General features: G+C 44.4%; 1 protein-coding gene across 4 annotated transcripts in view; it reads left to right on the forward strand.

Annotated features, from left to right (window-relative positions):
* The window catches only part of TSHR (thyroid stimulating hormone receptor), a 72432-nt gene that overhangs the window by 26459 nt on the left and 18070 nt on the right, over nt 1-27903 (forward strand). For 3 of the 4 annotated variants that reach the window (XM_077323401.1, XM_077323400.1, XM_077323402.1), the window contains exons 3-8: nt 4986-5057; nt 14906-14980; nt 18598-18672; nt 19807-19881; nt 21595-21672; nt 24011-24079. In XM_077323401.1, the coding sequence (XP_077179516.1) occupies nt 4986-5057; nt 14906-14980; nt 18598-18672; nt 19807-19881; nt 21595-21672; nt 24011-24079 (444 nt within the window). Of the gene's footprint in view, nt 1-4985; nt 5058-14905; nt 14981-18597; nt 18673-19806; nt 19882-20261; nt 20334-21594; nt 21673-24010; nt 24080-27903 lie in introns of those variants that run through there. The other variant, XM_077323403.1, reaches the window with a different exon arrangement.

Here is a 27903-nt window from a genome sequence, read left to right on the forward strand (position 1 = left end):
GATCAACTCAGTCAAGGAAGCAATGACCCTCAGTGTGCAAATCCTTAGCAAGGCTGTTAACGATAGGATGTTTTTGAGTTCACTCATTCATAGAGGCATCAAAAGTGACTTGATGGCACTTAACACAGACACCTAAGCTAAGAGCCATCACTACATCTGATGGCAATCAATTCCACAGGTTTACTATCAAGACGTTTTTGTTCTAGAATTGCCTTCAAGATACTACAAGATGTTAAGAAAAGAGTTGGACAAATAATTTTGAACTTAAAACTATATCTACATGCTGCAATATTGACTGTTTGGATTATAGATTGGATTACAAACTCAACATCTAGAGATTTAATTTTGGAAAAAGTGGGCTGGGAAGAAGGCTTTCACAGTATTCTTTGGTCCATGAAGACTGTGAGCAGTAAGGAGGTATAAAACTGACCTTAATGCCCTCGGACTCTATGTAACCATAGTGCAATAAAAATGGGATGCTGCTTGAGCTTCACAAAAGGGAGGAAGGATGACCCGGGAAACTACAGACCAGTGAGTCTGACATCTGTTGTGGGGAAGTTAATGGAGCAGATATTAAAGGGAGTGATCTGCAAACAACTGGAGGACAATTTGGTGATCCAAGGAAGTCAGCATGGATTTGTCTCCAACAGGTCCTGCCAGACCAACCTGGTTTCCTTTTTTAACCAAGTAACAGGTTTGCTAGATTGTGGAAATTCGGTTGATGTCGTTTACTTGGATATTAGTAAAGCTTTTTGACAAGGTTCCCCATGATGTTCTGATGGATAAGTTGAAGGACTGCAATCTGGATTTTCAGATCGTTAGGTGGATAGGGAATTGGTTAGAGAACTGCACTCAAAGAGTTGTTGTCAATGGTGTTTCATCAGACTGGAGGGAGGTGAGTAGCGGGGTATCTCAGGGCTCGGTGCTCGGCCCGGTACTTTTTAACATATTTATTAATGATCTAGATGAGGGGGTGGAGGGACTACTCATCAAGTTTGCAGATGACACCAAATTGGGAGGACTGGCAAATACTCCGGAAGATAGAGACAGAGTTCACCGAGATCTGAACACAATGGAAAAATGGGCAAATGAGAACAAGATGAAATTTAATAAAGATAAGTGTAAAGTTCTGCATCTGGGTCAGAAAAATGAAAAGCATGCCTACTGGATGGGGGATACGCTTCTAGGTAACACTGTGTGTGAACGAGACCTTGGGGTACTTGTGAATTGTAAGCTAAACATGAGCAGGCAGTGTGATGCAGCAGTAAAAAAGGCAAATGCCATTTTGGGCTGTATCAACAGGGGCATCACATCAAAATCATAAGATGTCATAGTCCCATTGTATACGGCACTGGTCAGACCACACTTGGAGTACTGTGTGCAGTTCTGGAGGCCTCACTTCAAGAAGGACGTAGATAAAATTGAAAGGGTACAGAGGAGAGCGACGAAGATGATCTGGGGCCAAGGGACCAAGCCCTATGAAGATAGGTTGAGGGACTTGGGAATGTTCAGCCTGGAGAAAAGGAGGCTGAGAGGGGACATGATAGCCCTCTTTAAGTATTTGAAAGGTTGTCACTTAGAGGAGGGCAAGATGTTGTTTCCATTGGCTGCAGTGGAAAGGGCACGCAGTAATGTATTTAAACTACAAGTACAACGATATAGGCTAGATATCAGGAAAAAATTCACAGTCAGAGTAGTCCAACAGTGGAATAGGCTGCCTAAGGAGGTGGTGAGCTCCCCCTCACTGGCAGTCTTCAAGCAAAGGTTGGATACACCCTTTCTTTGATGCTTTAGGATGCTTAGGGCCGATCCTGCATTGAGCAGGGGGTTGGACTAGATGGCCTGTGTGGCCCTTTCTAACTCTATGATTCAAAGCAGCTGGGTATGCATAATTAGCAGATCAATGCCACACCCGCCTGTGTCACAGTCCTTTGGGCATGATAACGAAGCATGTATTGTAGCTTTGCATGGACAGAGGTCCAGTTTAAACAAGACACCGTGTTAAGCGAAGTCCCATGGCTTTTGCCTTTCTAGCATAACGGAAATCAGTCCTTTCAAGCAAACAGAGTCCACTTTTTGTGCCAAAGTGCCTTCCCCCCAATTACCATGTCTTCCTGTGCAGATGTTGCTTTGTTGGCAACCAAAACTGGCATAGGGGGAGACAAAGGTTATAGTTAGAGACCCACTTGCAGCAAATCAACCCCAGTGGCCCAGCAAGCATCTCAGGAATTCACATTGGACAGCTGGTGGGTTGTACTGATCATAAATGATTCCTGTTGCCTTCTCCCTAACTTCTGGCCCCAGTGGTGCTTCTAGTGCCTTGGCTGCTCAGGCAGAGATCTGTCCTCGGGTGCCAAGCAAAACAGTTTGGTGTGCCACTGTCAGCATGTGATCCAGAGGTTGCCGGTCCTTGCTTTAAAGTATGGCCTGATGGAAGATCAGCAGCTCCAACGTGGGGAAAGTTCCTTGAGGCAGGGTTCATTAATGCCTGGGTTATCTGAGGAATAAATGGCAGTGGGCAAAGAAAATATTTTGAAAAGCATCTGGAGAAGGACAGAATATGTCTCTTCTTGGAATAGAGGCATTTTGTGTACTGCATGGAGAACTGTGATACACAGATGTACAGGGGGGAACCCCCTCATACACAAATAAACTACGTTCTTGAGCAAGATATAAATCATTATACGTTTCTCAAGCTTCACGTGTTAACCTGCTGTAATTAGGATAATGTGTTAATGATGTTTGTGGAAAAGAAGTATTTCAAATGGGTGGGAATATTTGTACAGATGCTTCATGAATGGACATTTTTGTTCCCAAATGGTTAGCATGGGAGGGGTACATTGCTACCTGCTAGTTTAAAACCTTCCCATGGAAAAATGTGGACGTAGTTTCTATGTAAAGGTAAAGGTAAAGGTATCCCCTGTGCAAGCACCAGGTCATGTCTGACCCTTGGGGTGACGCCCTCTACCGTTTTCGTGGCAGACTCAATACGGGGTGGTTGGCCAGTGCCTTCCCCAGTCATTACCGTTTTACCCCCCAGCAAGCTGGGTACTCAAGTTTCTATATACATGCCTGTTAAACTTTCTTCTAGGCCAGGGTTTCATGAAACCCTGGGATTTTTTGACAGGCCTGGAAGGGTTTCCTGAACAGGCGGGAGTTAATTAATTTTAATGTAGTTTTATAATTTGTTAAACATTTAAGGTAAAGGTAAAGGTATCCCCTGTGCAAGCACCGGATCATGTCTGACATTTATTGGGTGGTATAAGGAGCCCCTGCTCCGATGGCTAATGATGGGCATAGAGGGAGTGGGGAGGAGAACCAGGCAGAGTGGTTTAAGGATACCTGGGGCCCATAGCACCAGAGCCAGTTAAGGATTCGGAGGACCCTAGCAGAGTAAAACTGCAGCAGGAGCAACTGGACTGGTGGCAGAGGGGCCACCCACAGTGGAAAGGGGTGTCACTCCAGTTGTCCTTAAAGAGGGGGAAAGGGAGAGGAGAGAGGATACACTTTGATCCATGGGGGGAAGGCACCACATGGGGCCCCTGGAAGTGCAGAGCCCATAGTACATGTCACATATGCTACATGAATAAACCAGCCCTGGTCGGGTTGTATGCATAGTTATGCTTCCCATCGGCATGACTGTGCCATTTCAGAGGTTTCTTGAAGCCTAAAGAATATTTCGGGGGTTTCTCAGTGGTAAAAATGTTGAGAAAGGCTGCTCTAGGGTGTCAATATGCAGGCCAACAGTTCATTTCTTTGGATCTTATAGGAAGATGGGTTCATATGTGGCCCTTTTTCTATACTGAAAGTAACTGAGAATGCTAACTGCATTTCTGGTGGGTGGGGGTATTCTTGCCATTTCATAAAGAACCCTTTTATTTTGTCTTCTGTTTGTGGCATCTCTACACAACAAACCTAAATTTGGTCTTCTGTATTTAACTACCATGTGGATGTGCTAGGCTAGCACTCCTTTGCTTTTACTGCAGTTAGTATCAATTAACCTATAAAGGAAACATGCCCATCCAGAGCACCAGGATTACTCTAAAGAATGTTAAGGTGCCCATTCGTCCTGCATCTTGCGGGACAATAATGCTTTTTGAAGAAATGTCCCACATCCCGGGCTTTAAAAAAAAGGCCTGCCTGCCCGCGGGCAGCCTCACAAGCCACCCCCCCCTGCTGCCAGCAGGGCCCAGCTACAGAAGCAGCGCCCTGCGCGTCCAGTGGAGCCCAGGTGAGGATGCCCGGCAGCAATCCCCTCAGCGCCAACAGGAGGGGGAACAGGCTACCGCTGCCCTTCCGCCGCCACCGAGCAGGAGCCGCCCCCTGCCTCCGGCATCCCCGCCACCGCCATCCCCCTCCCACCGTCGCTTTTAATCCCATTAGGTTTTTAACACCTATATATTCATTTATAAGTCATCCATAACAGCTCATAGGGAGCATACTGAAAAGCAAAAATTGAAATATCTGCCTGTTTGTGTAAGTTTTTCCCCAAGAGTAGCATTCATTGTATAAAGTCTGTTCTCTGCCTGTCAAAAAACTTGGGAGAACAAGAAGTTTAAAAGCATAGAGCAGTCACCTAACACACGAGCATGTTAAAAGCTCAGTTCAGTGAACAATCTCACCACAGACAATAATACAAATAACAATTTTAAAAGAATTCAAAATATTCAAGAAAATAGTCCATGAAATAGTATTTTTTCAAGCTCTCTTAAAGATCAGTAGGGAAGAGGTTTAATGCAGAGTTCCATAGAGATGATTTGGCCACAGAGAAGATCCAGGTTTTTTGAAAACACTTTTCAGGAATTTTAATAGTGCGTTTTTCTAGAAAGGAAGTTTAACTAATGAACTGATTAATCGCTGAAATGTTGTGACTACTTTGTACCATTTTATGCTACTGTGTTTTTATTATATTTGGTAGCCAGATTGTGAGCAGTAGTAGTGGAGTATGTTTTCAAAATAAAAACAAACATTTTTTTTTCTTACAGGAGATTTATGGAAACCCATTTAAGAATAATTCCCAGAGAAGCATTCTCCAATCTCGCCAACATCTCAAGAATGTAAGTTTTCTCCTCCCTTCATGTTTTATATCTGTAACCATTTGTAATCATGAGTATATGAATAAAAGGGGTAAGGGCTCCTGGGAGGAGTTTGGTGTTAATGTATAAAGGCCAATCAGGTTGCTCATTGGAGCATGTATACCTTTGATTTGCCATCCACCCAGAGGCTGCCAAATCAAATTAGAACTCCCATCTCATCTCTTCACAGTTCTGCTGCTTTGTTGAAGTCCCTGGTCACTCAGACACAGGAAGTTGGGGGGGGGGATACACACTGCCCCCCAGCACCTCCCTCCCTGCCCTGAAAAGTCCCACCGAGGCCTCCATAGGCTTTTGGGGGGGTGTGGAGGGGGGAGCAATCTGCCGCCCAGCACTTTCTCCCCTGCCCCCAAAAAGATCTCTGTAAAATGACGGAAGAATTTTACTCTCTGTTCAGTCTTGGGTTCCAGCATATCCAAGACCATCTCAGGAAACAGACTCTATTTTAAATTTCATGCAGTCTTTTCATGCATGCTGTTGCAATGTGTTTCATACAATACCATTTCTCCAAAGAGAATTTGCAGGGCAATCATTACACCATTCTAAGTCCATTAATTTCAGCTGATTAAGATGAGTGTGTAGGATGGAGCGCTTAGTTTTATTTCGTGGCTGAGTAGGTCATATAGTTGAGTAGGCATTTGAACTCAGGTCTCCAGCATTCAATCTATTAAACCACATGTCTTGCCAGGTCAAAGTGGCAAATGGTTCTTTTATTAGGATTTGGAAGCAATAAGCACACTGGTGTACAGGTAGATGAGTTGTGATTTATTTAGTATAATTAGCAGGTAATTGCAACACAGATTTTCACCGTTACATCAATCAGCATCAAATCCAATCCCACCCTTTCATGCTCACCTAATTGTTGTTAGGTGCAAAGTCGTGTCCGACCCATTGCGACCCCATGGACAATGATCCTCCAGGCCTTCCCCGGAGTCCATTTAAATTTGCACCAACTCACCTAATAAGTAGTCTCTAATTTCTAATCAGCCACTGGGAGCCTGGTCAGCAGCAGAAATTGTGACCCCTGGCCAGGGATGTGCAGCATCTGGGCCCGACCTACCCAGAGCTCCCAGTGTTCAGCTAACAACTAGTTTTTAAACTACAACTAAAAGCCCCAAACAGGGGAGGGGATCTCTTACTTCCCAATACGTCATATTAGGAGTATTTGTCATAAGGAAAACAGAGGCCCGTGATGTCTCCCAATTATACCGTGCCACCTGTTGTTAATGAGCTGAGATCATGTGAATCTTCCCCCAGTGTCCTGTGTCCAGGTTCAAAAGGTTGAGATAAGCATGTTTACATATGAGCAATGCTTGCCGCTTACAGCTGCGTTTGAGCAAGAAAACTAAAAGCCAGGCCTGCTTCTAGACCCATACAAAATGGAAGGAACAAAGCTATGTGATGTGAGAGAGGACAAAGGCCCATCACTAACTCCTCGCAACAATATCTTCCGCGTGATTTCCCATACACCGCTCTAACTCCCATATTTGATGTATGGCATTCTTCTCCATGAGATTGCTCTCAGATCCTCTGGTACCCACAGTCCTTCAAAGGTGTGTGTGCAGGAGGGGAAATGTGTTTTACACTCTTTGGAGAGAGAGTACTCTACCTCAGCATCCTCCAGTGCTGAATAAATACTTCCATTATAGCTCCAGATGAGGCTGCCCATTACCAGGGCGTATAACCTGCCACTTGGGTGGTCAAAATAAAAGGTAAACATGAGGGAGGGGGATGGAAATCAGTGAATTGGTTGTAATATGCCCCCCATCCCTTGTGGAACACTCCTGTCCATATGTGAAATCCTCGGAAAATGTGTATTTCAGTGCCTGAAATCATTCAGTGCCTGAAATCATTCTAGTGTTGCTCTTGGTTTTCTTTTTAAAAAAAATGTCTAAAAATATTACATATCTTTCCGCTGTAGAGTTTGATACAGTTGGGAACTGGAGGCACCTTGGCTGCCAGAGTCCTGTCCACATTAGACAAGTGTCCAGCCAACAACATGCTCCCTTGACCCATGTCCTTCATGGCTGCTGAAAGCTGGCAATGAGAAGATATAGACCCATCTCTTGAAGATTATTAATCTATCCCTAATTTCAGGGGCCTTCCCAGAGAGATTAAAGGGAGACTGGGGTTAGGCCAGCTTTGAAAAATTTGGGTCTGGACTCATCTGACCCAGCCAACTATCCCATCTGCCATTTCTGGGTAAGATAGTTGAACAAGATGGTTGTGGGACAGCCACAGAGTTTCCTGGGTGAAACACTGACTCTTGATCCACTCCAGCTTCCATCTGGATCATGGAGTGGAGATGGCTCAGGTTGCCCTTTCACACTGTCTCTGGAGGCAGCTGGATCTGGGAGGGTTGGCAATGCTGTTCCTGTTAGATCTGACAGCAGCATTTGACACTGTCGACCATGTGCTATTAGCCTAATGCCTATGGGGATTCAAGACACAGCTCTGAAACGGCTGCAGTCTTTCCTCCAAGACTGGGGACAGAAGGTGCTGTTAGGGGAGAGAACCTCCCAATGGCGGACCTTGGAGTTCCGCAGGGAGCTAGTCACTACTTGATGTTATGTGCACCCCTTCACCCAGCTGGTCCAGGGTTAAAGGCTGAGTTGCTATCAGTATGCTGATGACATCTAACTATTTCTGTTGATGGGCAGCCATCTGTCTTCGCCCCCAGATTCCTTGACCAAATGCCTGGAGGCCATGGTGTACTAGCTCAAGTGGAGTTGGATGAAGTTAAATCTAGCTGAGATGGAGGTCCTCTGGCTGGGTCAATATGTTGAAGTGGAAGTAGTACAACGCCAACTCTTAAAGGGGTTGAATTAACACTTTTGACCACTGTCAAAAACCTGGGTGTGATTCTGGATGCTTCCTTGTCTATGGTCAAAAATGTCTCTTGCCAGGTATTTTACCACCTTCACCAAGCATGACAACTTGTACCTTACCTGTCAGCACCAACCTAGTCAACATGATATATGCAACAGTCACTTTCAGGCTAGACTTTTGTAAATCGCTCTATGCAGAACTGCCCTTGAAGCTGCTTAGGAAACTCCAACTGGCCCAGAATGTGGATGTTTGGGTCCTGAATGGGACCCAACTGAGAGCACACATTACACCTGTGCTCTCCCAGCTGCACTGGCTCCAGATTGGAGACCAAAGCAGGTTCATGGTTATGACCCTTGGCCCCAAAGAGGTAAAACTTCCTCAACCAGGGCCAGGGATCTTTTGGGCTTGGCCTGGTGGAATGCTCCATCAAATGTGATCAGAGCCTTCTGGGGTTTTAAACAATTCTGGAAAACCTGTAAAATGCAGCTGTTCTACCAGGCCTATGGTTGAGACTAGGAATTAACATTAACTGACCTCCCTGCTTAACCCAGCCACCTACTTAATTTGCCCTAACATTGCCTAGCCTCCCCCAAACAGATTTTAATTGTAAAGATAAAGTGATCTTAAACAAAATTTTAAACCCCAAATTATATATTGCATATATAATATTAGATATTTAATGTCTAATATTTTGGGATTTTGGTAAGAGAAAGGAAAGCTATCAGTAAGAGAAAGGAAAGCTATCAGTCTAGCTGGAATTAAAACTTCTTGCAGACTCTGATGATAGCAGGAGAAATTTCAGAGAAAAACTGGAAGACTGGAAAACAAGTCAGAAGATAGGGAAGCCAAGAGGCCAGGTACCTTTAGATACACAATGGGCTGAGAAACAGAAATCTGGGGAAGGGGTAAATGAAGCCTGAAGGAAGACTACAGTACTGCTGACCTTTCCAAACCTTGATTACTGAAAAGCAAAGCCATGGTAGGGGAGAGCAAGAGTGACAGGGAGACCAAAGCAACCCTAGAAAAGATCTCACCAATTTTTATTTATTTATTTAGATTTTTATACCACCCTTCCCTACGGCTCTGGGCGGTTTACATAAAACATTTTAAAACATTTACATAGTACGCTATCAATATCAGTATAACAATATAACAATAACAATAACATAACAACTAGAACAGTATTTCAACAATAACTTTTGACACTCCCTTGGTAGGTTTGACCTCTCAGTCTGGGAGAGGGACCTGTAGATGTTATGGGTCAGTCGGCCTCAGCAAATCCCTCTCCACTTTTGTGTCCCATGATGGAGGAGAATTCATTGGGTCTGGCAATCATTATTGGTCTCAGGGCTAAAGGGATAGGCTATGGGGGCAGCTGGGGGAGGTCTAACATTGGGTCTGGCAATCATTATGGGACTCAGGGCTAAAGGAATAAGCTAAGGAGGCAACTGAGGAAGGAAAACAAAAATGTAGGGGAGAGAAATGCAGGAGAAAACGAGATTCCTCCAAAGGGCTCTTGCAGGTCACCCTCATGTCTTTTATCTTTATATAATATAAAAGACAGAATCAGTCTCTTTTTTTAACAATGTACTTCTTCAAAATAGCTTTCCCCCCTCATTTTCATTGAAGGTCAGTAGAAAATTTTTAGTTATGTGACTTCACAAAGTGATTCACTGTAGCTTTAGATTGTTGATTGCAGAGTAATTGAATGGGCTCCATCTGGTCAACTGAAAGCCTGGACTAATTGGCTTCTTGCTTATCGGTGGCCAATCATGTGCACCTGCTGTCATGCACAGGATTCTGGTTTTAGCCCACTCTGTAAATCTTATTTGCAATTTACCATGCTGTGCCTTAAGCTGGCAACTGCCAATGAGATAGGATAAGATTCTCTTATGATTTTGCTGCCTGCCTAGTGAATGCATGAATTGACTTTTTGTACACTAATCTTCAAATTAATAGAGAAGTCAATAATTGTTCATGCCTGCGTCTTAGAGGGAGAGCCTTTGGGGAAGAGTTTACACATCATTTGCAAACAGATTACTTTAGGCCTGTATTCACGACATTATTTTATTGCATTCTGAAACATCTGAGTGTTTTAGGGAAGGCTCATAGAACAAAATTAGACCAAGTGTGCAAGAGGGCTCAGGTTCATTTCCTCTCAACTCCTTTGAAACAGGATCCCAGACAGCAAAGCAGAAACACCTCTGCCTGAGCTTTGGAGAATTGTTGGTCTAACTCAGTATAAGGCAGCTTCATTAGTTTATGAACTTATTTCCCTTTGCTATTGTTTAATGCTTAGAAAAATACATGGCTTAGACTTACCTGGACCACTGGTTGATGGGGCAGTGAAGAGGGGAGATGACCATCCCAGCAGCCCGTATGTGGCATGCATGCTGTGGGCGCAGCATCAGGGCGAGAGGCAGACCCCGCAGTGCCTTTATAAGGAATTGTGGGCACGTGGCTCAGCATTTCCATCCTGGGATGTCGCAGAAACAGCTTCCCTCCCATCTGCCCTGTAATTTGTTGGTTAAGTTGGGTTTGGTAACTGAGTTGTATGTTAGCATATTGTTAAGTTTTGGCCAGCACATTAATGGATGTGGCTGATCCAGCTGGGAGGCCAGGAACCCATTTTGCCAGATAGCCTGGGGTTAGCCAAATGAGGTTGGCGCCTGTTGGCCCCCCACACAAGTTAATTCCTTTAGCGCAGGATTTCAGAGGCAAGGGGCTTGCTCTCCAGGCCAGAAATGATACGGATCCCAGAGTTCCTCTGCACTTCTGGGGTGGGAAGGGTGCTGCCAGCCAGCTGCTAAGTCAAGCTCCACCTCTCATGCTGGTTCAACCCTCCAGTGGGAGGAAATGAAAGCTGTGGCAATGCTTAATGCCAATCTGGGTGTTGTGTTTCACTCCAGTCAAACTGCTCTTCCTCCCAGTCAACTGAAATGCTTGAGCCAATTTGGTGTAGTCGTTAACAGTGGTGGCCTCTAAGCTGGAGAACTGGGTTTGATTCCCCACTCCTCCAGATGCAGCCAGCTGGGTGACTTTGGGCCAGTCACATTTCTCTCAGGACTATCTCAGTCTTACCTACCTCACAGGGCGTGGAGAGAGGAAGGGTAGGTGATTGAAAGCCACTTTGAGACTTTTTCAGATACTGAAAAGCAAGGTACAAAGAACAGCTGTCTCTCTCTCAAAAAAATGATTCCTGACAGAATGGTTAGAATTTCCTCTGCAGTATAAAGGTAAAGGTAAAGGTATCCCCTGTGCAAGCACCGAGTCATGTCTGACCCTTGGGGTGACGCCCTCTAGCGTTTTCATGGCAGACTCAATACGGGGTGGTTTGCCAGTGCCTTCCCCAGTCATGACCATTTACCCCCCAGCAGCAAGCTGGGTACTCATTTTACCGACCTCGGAAGGATGGAAGGCTGAGTCAACCTTGAGCCGGCTGCTGGGATCGAACTCCCAAGCTCATGGGCAAAGCTTTCAGGCAGCTGCCTTACCACTCTGCGCCACAAGAGGCTCTTCCCTCTGCAGTATACACAATCCTTATTCATGGTTCCTCTATATATTTGTGAAACAGCCTGGGGGTTGGAACAAGTCCGGCTGTCCAAGTTGGAATAGGGCCATCAGGATGCAGCCATCTTTGCTGGTTACACCCTGATTGACCTTGCCCCTGCAGCTCCTGCCCTCTGCCCCTGGACTCTAGCCTCTTTGTTCTCATAAGCACCTCAGTGCCTGGAGCAAAGGGTCATGGCGCAGGGCCTGCTAACGAGAGCCTCCCGGCCTGCTAGGCTGGGCCTGCTAATGAGGGCCTCCCAGCCTGCTGACTGCCTGCTAAGGAGCTCTGTCCCAGGTCTGCTAATGAGCTCGCCAGCCCTCGCCCACCCCACATGATCCGGTTGTGAGCTGCGGCCCAAAGCCACCTTAAGCTGCCTGGCCATGGGCCAGGGGTGGGGAACCTTTCAAGGCCCATTCTTAGGAACGGGCTTTGAAGCTAGTAGAGATATAAAAGGAGTGAATTAATTGTAAGAAACTACAATTTTCAGTGATCTAACTTCCCAGGTTTGTTATTCTCGGGAGTATGTTTTCTATAACAAACTTGCAGAGTACCATAGACTGAATATATGGATGAATGTATGCAATACTACATGTGTCTTTCAAATTGATTTTTGATACCGCATTTGCTGAGGAAAGTGTTGGAAACTTGTGGCCTTCTTCTGTGGAGCCGAAGTAGTCTTCAGGAAGGGCAGCAAACTCATCAAATTCTCATGGGATACCTATTGTGAATGTTGGGGCACAGGTTTTGTCCCAGCACAATGTACCCACATGAAGCTTTGGACTTTTGCACCATAGAAATAAATAGCTATTATTCACCTTTATGAGAGAAAATAGAGATATGTATTCAGGAACACCATGTGGGGGAGATCTCAGCCCCCCCCCCCGCCTCCGCCCCCGCTGCCGCCGCCCTTGGGCACCCAGAGTTCTGGCATGAGAACAGAGTTTTTGCCTCTTCTTAATGGTATCCCCTGGTAACAACTTGCTCACTTTGTTCTATTGAATTAAATGAATACCATTCAGAACTGAACCACCCTTTGTGTGCTACATCCTTTCATTATGCTTGCAAAGTGACAGTAAACTTTGTTATGACATGATGGGAACTGAATGTGATAAGACAGAGCCTTGAGATCTGAATATTGTATGTGTTTAGGTAGACATATATTGAGAAGTAGAGTTCCTTGTTATGCCTCACTTTTCACTTCCCGAAGGTGTCTCAAACAACATACAACCACCTTCCCTTCCTCTCCCCACAACAGACACCCTTTGAAGTGGGTGAGTCTGAGAGAGCTCTGAGAGAAACTCCTCTGGGAGTACAGCTTCTAATAGAACTGGGACTAGCCCAAGGTCACCCAGCTGGCTACATGTAGAAAAGCAGGGAATCTAACCTAGCTTGCCAGATTAGAAGCCACCACTCTTAACCACTACACCAAGCTTTCTCTATCGACATTTGAGGAAAGGTTGAGGGAGTTTAGTCTTTTTAGTCTGGAGATGACTGAGAGGGGATCTGATAAACATCTTCAAGTATTTAAAAGGCTGCCATGTAGAGCAGGGATCCTCAACCTGCGGTCCTCCAGGTGTTCATGGACTACAATTCCCATGAGCCCCTGCCAGCAAATGCTGGCAGGGGCTCATGGGAATTGTAGTCCATGAACATCTGGAGGACCACAGGTTGAGGATCCCTGATGTAGAGGATGGAGCAGAGTTGTTCTCTTTTGCTCCGGAGAGGCAACCTCTGGAAGAAGTTCCTGACAGAGTGGTTTCTCAGTGGAACAGGCTTCCTCGGGAGATGAGAGTTCTGCATCTGTAGAAATTTTTAAACAGAGGCTAGATAGCCATCTGACAGAGAGGGTGATTCTGTGAAGGTTCAAGTGGTGGCAGGGTACAGTGGATGAGCACTGAATTTATGAGTGTCCCTGTATTATACTGGGGGGGGAGGTTAGACTAGATGACCCAGGAGACCCCTTCTAACACTGTTATTCTGTGATTCTATAACTTTGGTATATGGAAAAAGTACAAACAATGATTAATATCTAACTCCTCATTGTTGAAATCACCTGTAGAGGCTTATTTTGATAAAGCTCATCAGAAAAGACTAGGATGTTTAACATATAAATATTTGTTGACTACTACAGGAAATTTGAAAAGCTGTGAGACACTTAATAAGGAAGGAATAGACATTCATTAGAGCCTCTTGTGGTGCAGAGTGGTAAGGCAGCAGACAGGCAGTCTGAAAGCTCTGCTCATGAGGATGGGAGTTCAATCCCAGCAGCCGGCTCAAGGTTGACTCAGCCTTCCATCCTTCCGAGGTCGGTAAAATGAGTACCCAGCTTGCTGGGGGGTAAACGGTAATGACTGGGGAAGGCACTGGCAAACCACCCCGTATTGAATCTGCCGTGAAAATGCTAGTGCAAAAACTATTGTTAAAATATGAGACAGAGACTGAACAGGAAACAATCGGAGATTCCAAAGATAATGGAATGGCTTGATAAACTTGAAGAACTAGCTAAAATGGCAATGCTGACCAGCTTAATGAGCAACAAACATCTAGAAGAGTTTAATGAACAATGGCATTTTTATATAAACTACATAGATAGATAGTAAATATGTGTATTAGTTAAATAAGTGAGGAAATAATCATATATGGTTTCAATTTTTGATGTATTATATCTTTATCTTCTGATTTCTTTTTATTTTACTTTATCTTTTTAAAAAATAAAAATAAAAGCTGGTAATCCCAGCATTAAAAAACATACTTCCTGACGATCTGTGTACCTTGCAGCTACACCTCGTCAAGGCAGGGGAGGTGTACTTCCTACTCCTGTCCCTTTCTTCCCTGCCACAGGACCTGTATCTTTGGGGGATTAGGCTTCAGATGGCTTTGCTGGAGCCACTCCATCATGGCTCCCAGACACCCATTCAAGGAATCAGGTGGGGCGTTTGGCTGGCCACTTGTTAACAAGTAGAGCTGAATTTCATCGAGATACTGGTGACACTGAAGTCCTGGAGAAGCTGGGTGAAAGGATACATAAAGATGTTGAATAGTATTGGGGAGAGAATCACACCCTGCAGTACTCCACATTGGAACTGGTAGTGGAGTGAATGTTTTTCCCCTGATAGTGACCCTCTGCCTCCAACTTTGGAGAAAGGAGACCAGCCACTGTAAGGCTGACCCCTGTATTAGCGAGGCAGTGAGCCAGAAGCTCATAATCTACAATATTCATTCATAGTTCTGTAAATGAAATATGTAGTGTGTAGTCTATCTTCTGTAATGTCTTTCTTCTGAATAAAAATTTATATATTTATATATTTTTAAAGAAAGCAAAAAAAGAGTACAGGAAGACAAACAATGAATAAACGCAATGAATTCAGTTGATAACATGCATTGGCCATCATGTGTGACCTTCTTCCTCTTTTCCTTTTCTTAAATGTAGCTATATCTCCATAGATGCAGCTCTGCACATGTTGGAGGCTGATTCTTTCAGCAATTTAAGCAAGGTCATCCATCTGTAAGTATATGGGATTATCCTTTGAATTATCAGTTTTAAGTTTCAATTTTCTATACTTCTTTCAGCCACTGTGCTTTTCCTTATTATTATTGTTATTGTTATTTATATCTCCTTTTCTTCTTCATGGGGACCCAAAACAGCTTGCCACACCATTCCCTTCTCTTTCTTTTTATCCTCCGAACACGAACCCTGACCATTTCTGCACAATGAATTTGCTCCTGCCTAGCCTGTCATTGTTTATGAGTTTTAATGCTGCTTCCTCAAGACATCAGCAGCAATCTGTGGCTGTGTAGGGGTTGTTGTGAATATTTGTCTCCTTTACCCCACAATGAGGGAAAGCGGTAGAATCCACTTCCCCCTTCTTGTTGTGGTGTACAATGATACACAAACCATGGCAAGCCCATCTAGTAGAAGAAATGTGCGACAGTCTTGTTAGTGTTTTGCCCTCTGTTACACCCACCATTTCCATCTCTATTTCTGGGTTGCAATTTTTTTGTTTTTTTAAATGGCACGGCCTGCAATGGGAACACAAATCAATGTGCCCGTGTATCCATGGAAATAAAGTGTACTGTCATATTCTCTTCAAAATGCACAGTTATATATTGGGAGTAGCCAGCAACCCTATCTAAAACACATCCATGTTTTTGTTTTCCGATGGGAGGTCATGAACAAGGAAAGTTGGGGGGGGGGGTGCGTGTCATGAAACAGACCTCTCCCCATTAGTATGGTGACCATGTTCTGTATTTTTATTTTGTATTGTGAACACACAATGAAAACGCTAGAGGGCATCACCCCAAGGTCAGACATGACCCGGTGCTTGCACAGGGGATACCTTTACCTTATACCACATTAGTCAGACCCCACCTAGAATACTGAGTGGAGTTCTGGAGGCCTCACTTCAAAAAGCACAGGGACAAAATTGAGAGGGTTCAGAGGAGAGCAATGAAAATGATCTGGAGCCTGGAGACCAAACCCTATGAGGAAAGGCTGAGGGACTTGAGCATGTTCAGCCTGGAGAACAGAAGGATGAGAGGGGGCATGATAGCTGTCTTTAAGTATTGAAAGGTTCTCACTTAGAGGAGGGCAGGATGCTGTTCCCATTGGCCGCAGAGGATAGGACCCGCAGTAATAGGTTAAAAATACATGTAAAATGATATTGGCTAGATATCAGGGGGAACATTTCAGTCATAATAGTTCAGCAGTGGAATCGGTTGCCTAAGGAGGTGAGGAGCTCCCTCTCACTGGTAGTCTTCAAGCAGCAGCTGGACAGATGCTTATCCTGGATGCTTTAGGCTGACCCTGCATTGAGCAGTGGGTTGTATGGCCCCTTCCAACTCTATGATTCTATGATTGTATAAGATTACACTGCCAATTGTTGAAGTGATCGACATAAGGATAGATAGATCTGAGATGGGATTAGGCATATTCACAGAAAATAAGTTTATCAATGGCTGTTCATTACTATGACTACGGGGAGTCTCCACATCCAGAATCAGTAAAACTTGGAATATTAATATTAGGAGGCAACATCAAAACGAGACTTTGGACTTTCTGTCCTGTTTTTGGCCTACCCAGGTATATGGTTGGTCCATGTGTGAAATGGACCACTGATTGGTCTGATCCAGAAAGGTATGTTCTTAGGCTGCTTTAGAAATTTTAAATGTTTTAGTGTATGATTTTATCCAGTTTCATTGGAAGACCCTAATATGGAAGAATGCAGTTTATGAATTAGCTTAATAATCACAATAAAATAGATTCAAATGAGTAGCTGTGTTGGTCTGAAGTAGCACAATAAAATAAAAGTCCAGTAGCACCTTTTAGACCAACAGAAATTTAATCAAGGCGTGAGCTTTCGAGTGCAAGCACCCTTTGTCAGACTATGATCTTCTTACATGACAAGAAATATATAGCAAAAATCAGTTCTGTTACATCTGTGTCACAACCAGATACAGCCAATGATAATCCATTTTCAAAACAGCCAATGAATCCCCTAGAATAACGATCCCCAACCTGTGGGCTGCGGACCATGTGTGGTCCGTCGACTAACTGGAGGTGGGCCGCAAAGGATGCCTTCTCCCCCCCCCCCCCCGGCCCTTTACTTCATCCACGATCCGGCAGGCGCACATGGGACTATCTCATTGCAGAGAAACAAGCTCAGGGTTCCCATTGATTTGTCATTGTCATGAGTTAAAATTTCCATGAAAATAAAATGTTCCTTATGTTCATTGTTGTGGCGTGTCTGTATCTTATTTTGAACAGATGTTTAAACATTACCATAGTGACCAGAGTCCGAGAGCGTTAGGGCAGTGGGCCTCAGTAAAACTGTCAAGCGTTGAGTGGTCCCCGGTGATAAAAAGGTTGGGGACTACTGCCCTAGAATTCAGTGTACTTTACAAAGAGAAACCAAAGTGTTGCTGGTAGAGAGATCAAAGGCTATCACCTCTCCATATGTTGCTTGCTCCATACAACTGTGAGACATTCCTCCCATGGAATTGCTGGTCACTTCCCAAGGATCAGTGTCTGTCTCACCTGCCTCCTCCCATTGTAGTATCAATGCTTCTCCAAATGCTGCTCCTATAGGACAGGGGCCCGCAGTCAGAACTCACGGACTCAAGAATATTAATACTGCTTGTCTCAGTTTTCCTACTGTGGATGCTTGATAATACTAAGTGGGATGTTGAACCCAACATGCACGCACAGCCACCATAATAGTTAAGGTAATGGTAAAGGTATCCCCTGTGCAAGCACTGGGTCATGTCTGACCCTTGGGGTGACGCCCTCTAGCGTTTTCATGGCAGACTCAATACAGGGTGGTTTACCAGGCCTTCCCCAGTCATTACCGTTTACCGCCCAGCAAGCTGGGTACTCATTTTACCGACCTGGGAAGGATGGAAGGCTGAGTCAACCTTGAGCCGGCTGCTAGGATTGAACTCCCAGCCTCATGGGCAGAGTTTCAGACTACATGTCTGCTGCCTTACCACTCTGCGCCACAAGAGGATCTTACCGTAATGGTTAGCTTAGGTGAAAACTTTAATAGGGAAAAGGTTAAAAAGTTGAACACATCATATCAGACAGTGGGAATGGTGCCAGTTCGGTCCAATTATAATGAGGAAGGAAAGGTGTTTAGAACTGTGAGTGCTCTCCTGAATTTCCTCTACAATTTTTTTCAGTTCATTACTGTTAGTTAGATGTTGCTAGCTTCTCCAAGGTTCAAAATTGTCTGTGGAATAAATGTATACTTCCTGCTGTACATTTAAGTCCCACTAAATTTTAGAAGACTACTTTTAGAATTCTTATTTCTAAAACAGTTATTATTAGTAACCATCTTAAGTTTCATTTAAATTATAATTGGTGGCTCAATCAATTATCAAATTATCAATTATCGTTTTTTCTCTTTTTATTAATTCCCAAAGATTGGTTTTAATTTTATATGTAAACTAGTCAGATGCAATGTGGTTGTAAAACGGGGGGGGGGGGGTTCTTTTTAAAAATCTGTGAGACTTTATTATTCCTTGCTTTTACTTTCTCTGACTTCTGAGGTTTTTCGAAGAAAACTGGAAGAGATCATTCACACAAATATTAATGTGTTCCTGATTTTGTTTTTAATATTTGAACAGAGAAATTCGAAATGCTAAGAACCTAAGTTACATACATCCTGATGCCTTTAAGAATCTCCCACAGCTAAAAAACCTGTAAGTACCTGAACCAAAACTGTTGGGTACTTCTTATCCCAGTAGAATTTCTGCTGCTGTTCCCCACCCTGGGTCTGCATTAAAGTGCCAGCCTGTATAAACAATTTATAGTCTTTATAACCTAGATTTGGAGCGTCCCAAAATGGACTAGAAGTTAATACCATATAGTCCCCCCTCCAAAGTAGCCATTTTCTCCAGAAGAACTTGTTATGTTTATAGGTTCAGCAGGCACAACATGTTCAGTAATTCATCTCTTTATTAATGCCAACACTAACCAAACACTCAACAAGAAAACACACAAACCCAACGTATTCATATGCACTTTAGGCTTCCCTACAAGCAACCAGATTGGCTCTTAAGGGAGGCTTGCGATTGCCCTATGAACTATGCATTTCATTGGTTACAGCAGACAAGTAAAAGTGGTTGTTGATTGGTTATATTACAATCCCTGTATTAGAACAGCCACAAGCAAAGTTCAGTGTTCACATACATGACAGTACTTATCTCTGTTTTCTGAGGACCAGCTAGAATTCTGGGAGATCTCCAGGCACCACCTGGAGGTGGGCAGCCCTAATCCATTCTGAAACCAGCTGGCCCACTGAAGTCAGTGAAGCATCCTATACTGGACCCATTATGCACGGGGGTTTTAGCGCACATTCGGGGTGGAATGGCGGCGACTAAAATCACGGATAACGCACGGAGCCGGCTGCAACCGGCTGCAGCTTCGGTGCATGCCGCCGAAAAAGCCGCGTCAGTGAAACGCGGAAGAAAGCGCAGCTTCCGGGTGAGCGGGGCGCAACCAGAAGCGGCGCCCGGATTGGCGCGTGCATAATCAGTTACTCTGGGTTTTGCCGCCGTCGCGCCCCGCCCCGTGTATAAGCGGTATGCGTCGCGTCTTCCCCCTCCGCGTTTTCCATGTGACCCGAAATCGCCGTTTCGGCGGCCGTGCATAATGGGCCCAGATGCAGACAGAAGCTCTAAGATCATGGCCTCTAAGAGCCTCAGCCTGATAAAGAGTCCTAGAGAACTCAAAAGTTTTCATAATGTGCAGCGTTATTTCTGTTGGTCTTAAAGTGTATCATATGTGTGACCTTTGTGGTTAATTATCTGTTTCTGTTTTATCACTTATTTTAGTGTGATCTTGAATACTGGGCTCAGAGTTTTTCCTGACCTCACCAAAATTTACTCAACAGATGTGAATTTTTTACTGTAAGTATCTACTGTACCAAATAGTAGATTTAAAAAACAAACAGATGTCAAAAGGGCCATCATCTTATACAAAAACCTGTTTATACTGTCACAACCCCCACTGAGCTGGTCTTGATTCAGAACCCTCAGAAGAAGAGCTTGAGGAGCCAGAAACATGACCTGGGGGGAAGCAAGAAACACTGTGTGGTAGATGCCTGTGGCCCATCGTAGTGGATTCATGGTGAGATAGCCCAGTGGCTTGCCACTTGTGCTCACCTACTAGTTTCAGTGGATGAAATTCTTTTCAGGATCCTGGCCCCAGTAAGGTCTGGATGAGTCTCAGTTGCTACTTTCAGAGCAGGAAGAGATGGTTCCCTCTCATCCTTGGTCTGGAAGGGCAAGCTTGTTGAGTCAACCGATCTACCAGGTGTAAGTCTTATGCTTCCAGCTTCCAAACCTGACCAACCCCAGAGGTAAGGTTCTGGTACCACTGGAGGAGACTTGACTGGCTCTGCCTGCAGGCCATAAAAATCATGATGAAAAAACTGGGGTCACTGTGAGTGGGCAGGTAGTTGTGCAGGGGGTTGAACTAGATGACCCTGGAGGTCCCTTCCAACTCTATGCTTCTAAGAGTCCTAAAATTGAGATTGAAAGGGCAGTGATAGTCATTTGTATTTTCTCCTTCCCACCTGAAACTTGCAGAGCTATAATTTCTGGCTCTGTTACAGACACTGCATTCCAACAGCAGCTTCACAAATTTGCGGGGGGGGGGGGCAGGCGCAATAGTGGTGTGCAGTATATGTGGGCAGTGTAGCCTCAAATGGAGCCTCTGCAACTTTTGGGTGGGGGGAGCAAGTGCGAGGTGCAGCGATTGCTGTGGTTTTGGGGTAAAATCACCATAGATTTTTGCCCCAAAGCCAGAGCATCACTCCTGACGTCTCTGACATGCTGACATCATTTTCATTTCATGTCAGCACATTGGGGAGCTCCCAAACTATGCTTACAAATCCCACTGCCACCAGCCTGATTCTACCTGGCAGCTCTAAACAGCCTTCATGTCCACAAACCTGATGTCCAATTCAATACAACAATGAGAGCCATCAGTGGATGTATTAAACCCACTCCAAGCTATTGGCTATCTATACTGTGTCACATTGCTTCCTCCACACTCCCGAAGGCAACATGCTCTTCTTCATGAATATAGAAAGATCAGTGAAAACAGAGCTGCCCCCTTGAAGCAGCTGACATGGGCCTAATCCAGATTTCCCCCACTTTCTTGAGCTCCGGAAGGGGGGAGAGAGATGCCAAAGTAGGGGGGTCCTTGAGCTCCAGCGGGGGTCTGTTATCCCTAGGGCTACTGAGCCACACTGAAGCACCATATGCCAGTTTTGAGATATAAGACATAGTAGGAGATGATTTCATAAGGTTAGTGGCTGGTAAGCGCTTTGTGACCAAAACCAGCACCTAGAATTAGTGCTGGAAAACCGCAGAAGGCTAGCACATGTGCCAAAGCGCTCCTAGTTAACTTGCTCCATCAAAAGACTACATACAGTACTGTGGGTAGAATCAGTTAAAGTTTCAAAGTAGTCGTCAAGGATAGCCCCATGTACAGAATATGTGAGTAGTCTAAATACATATGAATCTAAAATATAGGCATATTTATACAGATACATAATTATAGATAATGTAATTGAATTTTATTGTAATGTTGAGACTTTTTTTTCTTTTCCACAGAGAAATTGCTGATAATCCTCACATGTATTTGCTGCCTCCGAATGGATTCTATGGCCTGTGCAATGAATCCCTCACACTGTACGTCAGTCTGCCACACTTATTAGCATTTTTCTCTTTGCTCCATTTAGTTCTGTGTCTCCCAAAGCAAGAGTTATCCTAAACTGACAATGTCAATTTAAGAACATAATTACAAAGGGACAAGGTGAAAACTATGTCAAAATAGCTGCTTCATTCTCATCTCAAGAAGTATCCTTGTCTACTTACCTGCAAAATAATTGATAGTGAGGGCAGCTTTCCCGGAATCATACGCAAAATACACGGAATCATACGCAAAAAAATAATCAGTGAGCTAATATAATTCATATTTTCTTAAACTTATTTTCTGCTCCTTAATTTTTTCTGCTTTCTTCTTTGTTCAACTAAATAGCGGCCGCGACTAAGCATGGCCGCTGTTGATGCTACGGGGGCGCCCGGGATTGGCGCGAAACAGATGAAAATTCACCATTCATTATCAGCACCTGTCATCAGCAGCTTGTTGATAGCCAATAGATTCAGGATGAACAAATGGAAGCACTTCTTTAGTCAACCAATAATCCATTTATGGAATTAAGTACCAGTGATTCTAATGATGACTTTAAAGCAGGATTTAACAGATCCATGGAGACTCAGTTCACCAGCAGTCCTGGTGATGAAAGGGAAATTGCATATTCATACATAGTAAATATCTGAATATTTGAGCTAGGAGGAAATAACAGGGAAGTCCCATGTGCCCTCTTGTTGATCTCTGGTCTGGTCCAGCAAGGTTACAAAGCAGCCTTTCCTTCTGACAGAGGACTCAGACTATTAAATCAGTGAGTTCAGTAAGACACAAACTCAGCTCCAAACAACCAACAGCTTTATTGGAACAAGAAACATTGGACAACTATAACCAGAACTGTGGAACTTATATACATTCTCAAGCCTCTCACCAAGACATGCCATTGGCTGTTAATGAAGGCCCATGATTGGTCCATAAATCTGTGCCATTACTGGCTAAGAGCCCAAGGCTGGCGAATCCCTAGTGAGGGTTCAGGATCCCAGCCTTAAGTCCAAGTTCAAAGTCTCTTTATATAGTCTCTTGGAGTCTATAGGCACAACACAGACAATGCTGCAAATTTTTGTACAGGCCTACATTTCCCAGGTGCCTTCCAAGTCTTAGAATTGGACTTGGAGAAATGGATGGAAAGTAGCTACCAATCCTGGGTGAAGAGGCAGGGTTGGCTGAGACAGAGAGCCTATAGGATTCTGCACAGGGAGAGACTCTTGAAGCAGGGCTGTAATGAGGCTGTTATTGGATCTCAAAGTAGGGGTGAGTTTAACCTAACTGGGATCAAGTATTGGTATAGAGTCAGGAACCAAACTAGACAGTTACATTGGGGAACATTATTGTTTTCCAGCCAACTTCATTCCCTTGTGAGTTTTACCTTGCATGGTAAAACTCTGCGTATATGTCTGCATAGTGTCTGCGTATTATTTCCAGGGAGGCGTTAGCCCATTCCACACACATAAGATAATGCACTTTCGCAGCTGGATTTCCCTGGGCAGAACAGGAAAATCTACTTCTAAAGTGCATTGAAAGAGCATTATCTATTGTGTATAGAATAGGCCCTGGTCTCCCGTTTCAGTAGCAGATGTTCCGTGCACCACAGGCTCTGGGCTGCTGCTGCTGCTGTTGCTCAGATGGGCAGGAGGGAAGGTATATGCTGGGTCAAATGTAGGGACAGATGGCTAAACCATAGAGTTTGAGGCTGTTGCATAACTGACTCCTGATTGCTGTTCCCCTCTGGGTTGTTCAAGGGATCTAGACCCTCCCCAATCAGGCCCTAGAACCAGAGTGTGGTAGCCAATTAAGTCCCCAGTCTGCTTCAAAGCTGAATGGGGTGGGATGAAAGGAGGAGTACACCACATCCAGAACAAAACCACAAATGACCTTTCCCCTTCCTGCAACAAGGGGACACAGGAGGTGTAAAGAAAGGGAGGGACAGTAGTAAAAAGTAAAACACAATATCACAGGATTATTCTTTTCATCAAAGTGTTGGATCCAGCATGCAATACCAGTTTGGTGTAGTGGTTAGGAGTGCGGACTTCTAATCTGGCAAGTCGGGCTTGATTCTCTGCTCCCCCACATGCAGCCAGCTGGGTGACCTTGGGCTCACCATGGCACTGATAAAACTGTTCTGACCGGGCAGTGATATCAGGGCTCTCTCAGCCTCACCCACCCCACAGGGTGTCTGTTGTGGGGAGAGGAATGGGAAGGTGACTGTAAGCCACTTTGAGCCTCCTTCAGGTAGGGAAAAGCGGCATATAAGAACCAACTCTTCTTCTTCTAAACCTGTATGAGATCAGCCACTGACTTATTTTTGTGTTTTTTTAACAGCAAACTCTACAATAATGGCTTCACAAAGATACCAGCCCATGCATTCAATGGGACAAAGCTGGATTCTGTGTAAGTAAGGTGCTGCAACATTTCAAATCTTACCTTGAGCATCTCATAGTTGTACTATAAAGCAAAGTAGAAGTTGTGGAAATAGAGAAGAGCTAGAGTTAGAGACTTGCAGTGCAGATGTTGCAGGCCCTGAGCTCCGGGGTGAAGGCTTCACTCTTACCACGTATTTGACTAGCAATATATCCTGGTGGTTTCCTATCATGGCAAAACTGTCCATGACTATTGGAGTGACCATCAGCGTGGAGAAAATGTCTTGTCTCGTAAGCAGAGGCTTAATGAGGTGTTATCTGTCAGGTGAGAATGTTGTCTGCTCATTTCCAACTCTAATTACCATCAATAATATATCCTTCATCTCAGAGATAATTGGGGTCTTAATAATTTGTAAACAAGCCCTGAGAGGGGATTTAAGAAACTCCTTCAGATACTTGAAATGGAAAACACTAGAAATAACAGGCTCAAAAAAATCTTTGAGCACCAGAAAGTGTTTTCTAATTGTAAGTAATGGCAGAAGAATGGGAAAATGTCTTATGGTTCTCTGATCTTTAAGAATAATTCATACATGCTTGTGTTTACACTGGTTTTGAATGAAATCAAGATCAATTGGACATCTTTATCATGTACCATATGATAGAGCCAGCATGGTGTAGTGGTTAAGAGGAGCAAACTCTAATATGTAGAACCAGGTTTGATTCCACACTCCTCCACCTGAGGCCTGCTGGGTGACCTTGGACTAGTCACAGTTCTCTTTGAGCTGATCTCACAGATCAGTTCTCTTAGAGCTCTGTCACCCCACCTTCCTCACAGGGTGTCTGTTGGAGGGAGAGGAAGGGAAAGGTATTTGTAAGCCACTTTATGACTTCATTGAGTAGTGAAAATCAGGATATTAAATAACAGCATTTCTTTTTTCATGCTAACATACAGTAAAAAGTGCACAAAAATGCAGCAACACAACAATAATAATACATCACTCAATAATATTATTTGTGGCTTGAATCTACTGGAATATTTCCATGGATGGAAATATTTACTTCTTATACAACAACATTATTGCCTTCCCTTCAGGCTACAGGCCTAAAATACCCCCTCTCCCTTTGGTGGTGAGCTACTGCAGGAGAGGGGAAACAAGAAATCCTTCTGTCCACGAAAACTCTCCAGTGGATCCAAACCTTTGTCTAGATCAGGGGTAGTCAACCTGTGGTCCTCCAGATGTCCATGGACTACAATGCCCATGAGCCCCTGCCAGCAAATCCACAGGTTGACTACCCCTGGTTTAGATGCATAGATGGAAAGAAGGAGAATGAATGGAAATGTATTTTAATAACAGGAGAAATGCAGTAAAAAAAATGTCTTACTGCGGAGTAAAGACGTTCCAGCCTATCAAAAGGATAATGCAGCCTGCTTCAGGACCAGTGGGTCTGTTTATGATTCCTGAAGAGACATCCAGTCCTCTTTGAAATGACTGCCATTCAATGCTGTTTCAGTCTCTGTGTGAAACCCAGGATCTTATTAAACAGGCAAAACACCTCCTATCCCAAAATTCAGATAATAGTTTTAATAATAATGCTATGGATATTTCTGAGGTTTATGGTGGAAGAGGAACTCAATATATTTATATAGCATTATTACATTTCAAGTTTCGTTTCTCCATAAAATTGCAGTTGTACAATGCTGCAAAGATATACATGAGCACAGAAGCATACTGTGACTATTATCTACTAGAACAGACTACTTACAGGCTTCACTCAAAGCCTTCTAAATTTTTCTACAGTGATGGGATGAAATAGCGTAGAATTTTATTGCATGCTCTTTAAAACAGAAGTGCCACACCTCACCTGACTTTACGTTTGCCCTGAGTTAGTTGTGTTTTCAAAAAGGAACTGATGTTTTCGTAGGCTTGTTCTTTTCTGGCACCTGAAGAAACACAGTATAGTCTTTTGAAAGACTTTCAACACCATTCAGGCCCTAACGGCCCTTGTGGTTTAAACCTGAGCCAGGTAGCCTGTTCCCTCACCCTAGCTAATATGCTAACCCAAACACTGTCTAATTGCAGCCTAGCTCATAACACATCATACCAGATAAATAAACTATGAAGTACTACCTGCTTATCTAATTAACACTGTTCTCTGTTTATACATCCACACATCTACAGACAATTTTGAATTCTCTACAGCAGAATTCACTTATTACACTGTAACTCTGCATGTTTAAGTGTGTAAAGCAGGAGTCATCAAACTGCAGCCCCCAGATGCCCATGGACTACAATTCCCATGAGCTCCTGCCAGCAAACCCTGGCAGGGGCTCATGGGAATTGTAGTCCATGGACATCTGGAGGGCCGCAGTTTGATGACCCCTGGATCCCAACACATGAAGCAACATTATACTGAGTCTGCAAAGTCACTACAGTCTGACTGGCAGCACCAACTACCTGTTCCCTTTCAGCTGGACATGCCAGGGATTGAATTTGAGACTTCTGCAGGCCAAGCCGATGCTCTGACACTGAGCCACTATCCGTCCCTTTATCTAAAATAAGCCCCTTGGAGGTCTTCTGTTCACCTTCATGAATTAAGGTGTGGAAGGCAACCGTCATGCATTTGTTTTGTGTCAATAAGTGCTCAAAATAAAACTACTGTCATGCCTAAAGAGAGCCAGCTTGGTGTAGTGGTTAGGAGTGCAGACTTCTAATCCGGGTTCAATTCTGCACTCCCCCACATGCAGCCAGCTGGGTGACCTTGGGCTCCCCACAGCACTGATAAAGCTCTTCTGACCAAGCAGTGATATCCGGGGTCTCTCAGCCTCAACCTCCTCACAGGTTGTCTGTTGTGGGGAGAGGAAAGGGAAGGCGACTGTAAGCCACTTTGAGACTCCTGGTAGAGAAAAGCAGCATATAAGAACCAACTCCTCCTCCTCCTCTTTTTCTTCTTCTATGATTGACTGATTTCAAGGGCATGTAGTCATAGCCGAGTATTTCTGAATTGTTCTGAATCTGCCAAAGCAAAGGAAACCTACCATGTATTTTTTTAAATTAAGGGTAGAATGCTTTTGTTTTTTAAAATTAAACTACAACTCCCATTGGGAACAGCAGAAATGTAAAACCCTTATTGTTGAGCCATCCTACGCAATTTTACCCTTTTCTAAATCTGGTTTCAAGGGGCATATAGAAAATCCTGATTGGACTGATCTACTAAGCAGTGGTCCCCAACCTTTCCGAGGCTGGGGACCGGCAGGGCATCGGGCCGCGCCCGCACGGACCGGCCGCGCCTGTGGGCCGTGCCCGCGGGCTGCACCCATGCATCGGGCCGCGCCCGCGGGCCGCGCCCACACAGGCCACGCATGCGCGATGCGCGGCCCGGCCCTGATTCCCTCTCCCCACCCTCCCGCAGTAAGAAGCTTCCCAGGCCGCAAGCTTGAGGCCTGGGAAGTTTTTTACTGCGGGGGGGGGGGAGCGGGGAGAGGGAGCCGCGGCCTGGCACCATGGCCTTTGTTGCCCGACACCGGGCCGCGACCCGCAGGTTGGGGACCACTGTACTAAGAACATAACCTAGGAGTCCCAGAAGCAAATGTCTTTCTATCTCTTTGATATACATTCCTGTAAAAGACTCGTGTATCATGAGAGAGACACACTTGGAATAAAGACACTTCACAGATGATCGACTGCAAAAAGACCATGCAGGATTACACCCTGTCTTTCCTTTCAGAAAAATAAACCATGTTTGGGCACATGATACTTCTCAGCTTCAGTCAAACATACAAATTACAGTACTACCATAATTTTTAATTTTTAATTATTTTTGTGGGGAGAGAGAGCAAACACTGGCCCCAGCCAA

The sequence above is a fragment of the Paroedura picta genome, chromosome 2 (genome assembly GCF_049243985.1).
Source record: "Paroedura picta isolate Pp20150507F chromosome 2, Ppicta_v3.0, whole genome shotgun sequence".
In the NCBI taxonomy this organism is placed as follows: Eukaryota; Metazoa; Chordata; class Lepidosauria; order Squamata; family Gekkonidae; genus Paroedura; species Paroedura picta.